Consider the following 5,735-nt stretch of genomic DNA (forward strand, 5'->3'; position numbering starts at 1 on the left):
GCGTGAGTTTAAGCCACTGGGTCCGGGACTCGAACCGCGGTTGACTATGTGGGAGGCCAGCGACATAGCCATTACACTAACTGCTGTTCCCTCATTTATTTTTAATTTGATCAGAGGGGCAGAGAGAAACAGAGAAAGTGAGAAAGCAAGCTGTCAGGTCCGGGACTCAAATTGTGGTCAGCTATGTGGGAGTCCAGTGTCTCCCATCACCATGCCACCTACCGGCCCCTTGAGAGGCTTGCCTGCAGCTCTGGCCCAGGCACACATGCTGCTGTCACCTTCCTCTGTTGGTGGACAGGTGTTATGCTTGTCTGTTCCTGACCTGAGGTGTGCTCTTTTGAGGGTGTGGACTTGGCATTCTCAATTGAGACGATGTCTCAACTCCGAGCTGGCCTGGGGTCTGGGCTCCTAGCCCTGAATGTGTGTTAAATCCTGAGTTACTGGCGCAGCAACCATGCAGGATCGCGGGGCTGCCACTCTCATTGCTCTGATTCTTGGACTTCCTGCTTCCTTTTGAGCTTCGCCATGCATTTCAGAGCAGTTTTCAGCCTGGGGTGAGACTGAATCCCTGGAGTGGGACCCAGGCCTCAGGAGGTTTCTAAAGCTCCCCAGGTAATTCCATTGTGTAGCCAAGAGTGAGAACTGCCGATTTATTGAAATAAAATGCTTTATTTTGCTCAGTACTTTGTGAGTTCTGTGTATGTGTATTTAATTTTCAGTGGGGATGTTTTCGGATTGTCAGCAATGATGGAAACAGGAGCCCATAATACTGTGATGAAAAGAAACAGCCTTTTAAAATGAGATAGGGAGGAAACTGACCTCTTTTGCCATCCTACTGTGTGCTCAGGCCTTTCACATGTCTTACTTCACTTAACCCTCACAAAACCTGCTTGGAGAAATGGAACAACTAGTTCTAGGTTACATAGCTCACACAGGTGTGGGCCCATGCAATGCCCAAGCCTTGTCCTCTTGCTGTGGCGTATACGACATAGAAAGCTTTTCCCATACAAATTGGTTAAAATGAAAATGGGCACTCGGGTTAAAAGCGGTCCCTGTGTGCAGTGTCTTCCTTTCTCACAGCCCAGGTGGCTCTGTTCATTTATCTTACATGCTTCTGCTGAAGGTAACTGACTGACTTCTAGATTGTTCTTTTAGGAAAGTTTAACTCATCTTAGTTCATTTCTGTAAATCAACCTGGGATAAATAACTCTCATTTTAAAAAAATTGTCATGAAGAGTTATTTATTATTTAAAAAGCCAAGTTCTTATCCCTTCAGCCCTCCTCCTTAATCCATGTGAAGGGTTGTGCGCGCGCGTGCGCGCGCGTGAGTGTGTGTGTGTGTGTGTGTGTGTGTGTGTTGGAGGACAGAGGTCCACGGGTGCAGGAGGACTGAGAATGAGGAGCTAGATATTGAGGGTCCTGAGCTGAGCTCTCTGTCACAGGTTACTTGGGGTCAATGTAGGACACTAGCACTTGGAGCTTTCTGGCCACGCTGCCTCTGTGAAGTCCCATTGAGGGGTATTGATTTTTTGGTGACAGGGTGTCCTTCACCCTCCCGGTGATTCAGGTGTGGGATGCGCGCCCCCATACCCCCCACCCCCGGCTTTGCTCTGGCTCAGCTCTGCAGCGGTAAATGACTTTGAGTGTAGTCGGAAGGCTTTTATCTCTGTCAGGAGCCTAGAAGAACCACTTCTCTGTTGCATCGGTAGGTTGGTAGGTTGGTAGGTTGGGGTTAGGCTTTTCCAGAAGGTGTGAATGGTGTTTGATTTCAATCGAGTAGAGGGCACACTGTCTCTGAGTCTCTGTCTTTGTCATCAGCAGCTCTTCGACTAGGTCTTCTGTCCGTGTTGGCAACCTCAGAACACCAGCAGGATGGCTGCGAACAAGAGCAAGGGCCAGAGCTCTTTGGCCCTGCACAAGGTGATCATGGTCGGCAGTGGCGGGGTAGGCAAGTCGGCTCTGACACTCCAGTTCATGTACGACGAGGTAAGCCTTCCAGGCACAGCCGCCTCCACTGTCTGCCCCAGACTGCCTCTGTGTCCGTCCTGCCCCCATCCCCCTATGTACACTGTGGTTCGAGAAGCAAATCTTTAAGTTAGTTTCTGAGTAGCTTTCTGGGGGGTAGGTTACTAACCAGCAAAACATCTGGACTGCTGATTTTAGGTAATAATTTCAAGTTTGACAGGGCTGGGAGGTCTCTGCTCACAACACTCCCACCATTATACTTCAAGCTTTCAGACAGCAGCAAGGGAGGAAAGAAGGGCTTTGGTGCGGGTAAATCTGAAGAACACGTCAGATATTTAACATTGCGACCTGTCAGCTGGGGAGTGAGTGAAAGGGAAGGTTAGGTGACGTAAGAACATAATCTTTTCCCAAGGGATGGACATCTAGTTCTCCCGGGCAATAAGGTAAAGCGTGCGCCCTCCTTGCCCACAATTTCCGTCACTTAGTGAGGAAGACGAGACTGGCGTTGAGTCTGGTGTGACAGCACAGCCTTGATTCCTGTGGCAGCAGACGTCCCTGCTTGATAGCCATCTGCTGGTTCTACAGGCAGGGAGAGTGCTCAAAGCAGAGCTGAGGCCTCAGGGCCCCTCACTTGCATCACATCCCCAGGGACAAAGGTGTTAGGAAACTTGCAGTAGGAAGATAAGGACAGGCAGATTACGATCACTGGAGCTTTTTACTGGTTTTGCCCTCTGTCTTGTTTCCTCTTTTCTTTTATTATTTTTAGGTTTTAAAGTTTTTGCCACAGGGAGTGTGTACTTGCTGGAGAGAGACAGAGAGAAAATGAGAAGTAACTCTCTGGGAGGATGGCCACACTGCAATCCCTTCTCCTCCGTTTTCTGGATTTGGGGCACATATACCTGGCATGATTTTCAAGTCATGGAGTCTTGAGACTCGAACTGCAGACCATGTGGAATCCAGTGCCTTAACCACTATGCCACTTGCTGACACAGTCTTGCTTCCTTCTCTATTGGCATGGGCCCTGCAGGGTATTGTGTGGCCATAGGCGTTTTCTGCATCTAGACGAGGGAAGTTGAGTTGGCGAAGAGGGGGATACATATAAGTGGTTTAGAGATCCGCTAGTAGGTGGGTGGGTTATTGCCAGCAGTGGGAAAAGTCCTACCACCCACGGTGCTGACTCAGCAGCACTGTGAGGAGAGAGCGGGGCTGGGGCAGATCTCGGTACCACAGACCATGTGACTCGAACTGCAGACCATGTGGAATCACAGGTCATGTGGAATCAGTGTCCCATGGCACTGGCACTGAAATTGTGGGTAGTGAAGGAGAAACACGGGTTGAAATGTATGGAACTAGACATTTGTCGGAAAGGTTCTTCCAGATCTTACACCCTCTTAAATGAAACGCAATAGAGATTTCCCCAATTTGACCCAAGCCCCAAAACTCTCATTACTAGTAATGTCATATAGCTGTGAACTTAAAGAAACCTTTTCTAAACAGTTAATTTAAGAGAAATTTCTGTCAGCCATGCTAGAGAAAAGACTGAATTATTTTGTATTCTCTGTAGGAAATATTTCAAAATCATTGGCATATGAGAAGATAAAGAGTACACAACAAATGAAAAAAAGTAGCAGGTATTCTAGATGTATGTCAGACATTTAGTTAATAAAAATACTATGTTACTTTGCTGGATTTTGGGGTCTCATTGGTACTGTATTAGTTTTTTGTTGCTGTGTAATATATGACCACAAATTTAGCAGGTTAAACCAACACAGGTTCATTACCTCATAGTTTCCATGGTCAAGAGTTGGAGCATGGCTAAGCTCCATTCTCCGGGGTTCCAAAAGACTCCCGTCTAGGTGTCAGCCAGTGCTGTGATCTCGTCTAAGGCTCAGTCCTCTTCCAAACTCCCTGGTATTGGCAGACTTTAATTCCCTGTGGATATAGGACCCAGGCCCTTAGCTCCTGCAGGTCACCCACAGTTCCGCTGCCACGTGGCCCTCCCCACACAGTTACACCTTGGCAGCTCGCTTTTTCAAGGTCACCAGTAAAATCTAAAGTCTCCAGTCAGCTAACACAACATCTTTTATAAGGAAACGTAGTCTTGGGATATTCCCACCACCTTTGCTATTTTCTTTAAAAAAATATATTTCTGTTTTTTGTTTTTGAAGTTTATTTCTTCCATTAATGAGAGAGAACATGCTCAAAAGGGTCTTGATGCCTTGACCCACCTCTAACCTCAGCCAGCACTGGATCATGTGCTTGCATGTCCAGCAGGTTCAGGGAGGTCTCCAGATCCAAACCCGGAACCCTCCCATGTGCTCAGTCTCGCAGACCTTTGTTCTGCCACTGCACCACCGTCTGGCCCCCATTGCCGTTTTCTATTGGTCAAAAGCTAGTCCCAAGCTTATCTGCATTTAAATGGAGGCCAGTATCCAAAGGCGTGATTGGCTGAGGGCACCATCTGAGGGTGTTTTTACCACAGTATTTGTCTGTCTTGAAAACTGTAATGATTTGATTTCTTCCTTCATTCTGGATCCTTATGTTTATATCTAGTATTATGTATAATTTTGTGTTTTCTTCTTCAAGACACCCTCTGCCCCCTAATGAATAAGCTGTAGACCAAAACCTAGACCTCCTTCTGGGTTATACCCCCCTTTATCTTATAACAAGATCTTTTGTGTTTGATGACTGTTTATCTTGTACTAGGGACCAAAGTGGGGAGATCTGGTATAATTGACTGAATTTACCCAAAGTATTTTGGCATGAAAGAGAAGCAAGTAGAGAAATTCACTTTGGAAGTCTTTTTTTGTTTTTGCCTAATAACTTGTACTTTACTTGGTAAAAGTTCCTGTTTTCTTGTAACAGAGGTTGGGGAAAAGAGGGTGAGGAGGAGAGTTAGGATGAAGAGATGGGATTAGAGACCCATGTGGCTCTGTGCACTTGGATGTGGCCAGTGGCTACTGTATTTGACAGGTTAGTTCTAGAATCATAATTGTAGAACTCAGAAAGACCGTAGCAGCAACTCCCAAACCTAACTGGTCATAGAATCACCTGTGGGGCCTTTAGAAAGAAACTTCCTGAGTAGCATTTCTGGAGTTGAGAACTTGGACACTGTTTTTCTGAGACCATCCCAGTGATTCTGAAATGTGGCTGGACGAGGTAACTTCCTCCCAGGAGATAGTCCACTCAGGCCTGATTTCAGAGCAAAGGAAACTGAGTCCTCTATGCAGGGCTGCCAGTTGCCTAAAGTCTTCTAGATCATTCATGCTTTTTGTTCTTGGTCTAACACTTCTGCTTAAGGTGAAAAAAGCTAGGTCCCAAATGTCTGAATGTGCAGTTCTAGTCCAGACCTGACAGCTTGAAAAACACCCCAGATGTATATATGTATGCTCAAAATCCTGAGAGAAGAATAGAGAAGGGATTGTAGGGAGGGTGCTTTCTCACTTTCTTCTTCTCTCCTGCTTTGTGTCTCTCTGGTGAGCGCACATGCCCTGTAGCAATTTTAAAAACTAAGCAGGTGGGAGACCAGCAGTTAGCATAATGACTGTGTCGCTGGACTCCCATGTAGTCGACTGAGGTTCGAGTCCCGGACCCGCTTAAAACTCACGCCGGGCGCGTGTGTGTGCGTGCCCAAGATCCCGAGAGGAGAATGGAGAAGGGATTGTGGTGTGGCTATCCCCCCTTGGGGGTGATTTCTCACTTTCTGTCTCTCTGTCTCTGTCTGTCTGGTGAGCGCACGCGCCTTATAGCTAAAACCTCTCCGAAAAAAG

At 46.9% G+C, this 5,735-nt stretch overlaps 1 protein-coding gene across 3 annotated transcripts in view; it reads left to right on the top strand.

Moving 5' to 3' along the window:
• RALB (RAS like proto-oncogene B) overlaps positions 1-5,735 on the top strand; it is a 35,598-nt gene that overhangs the window by 14,314 nt on the left and 15,549 nt on the right. For 2 of the 3 annotated variants that reach the window (XM_006169577.2, XM_027768698.1), the window contains exon 2: positions 1,822-1,986. In XM_006169577.2, coding sequence (XP_006169639.1) covers positions 1,873-1,986 — 114 coding nt within the window. In that variant the 5' untranslated portion in view covers positions 1,822-1,872. Of the gene's footprint in view, positions 1-1,818; positions 1,987-5,735 lie in introns of all 3 variants that reach the window. The other variant, XM_014584592.2, reaches the window with a different exon arrangement.

Source organism: Tupaia chinensis, unplaced genomic scaffold (assembly GCF_000334495.1).
Source record: "Tupaia chinensis unplaced genomic scaffold, TupChi_1.0 Scaffold147282_1, whole genome shotgun sequence".
In the NCBI taxonomy this organism is placed as follows: domain Eukaryota; kingdom Metazoa; phylum Chordata; class Mammalia; order Scandentia; family Tupaiidae; genus Tupaia; species Tupaia belangeri.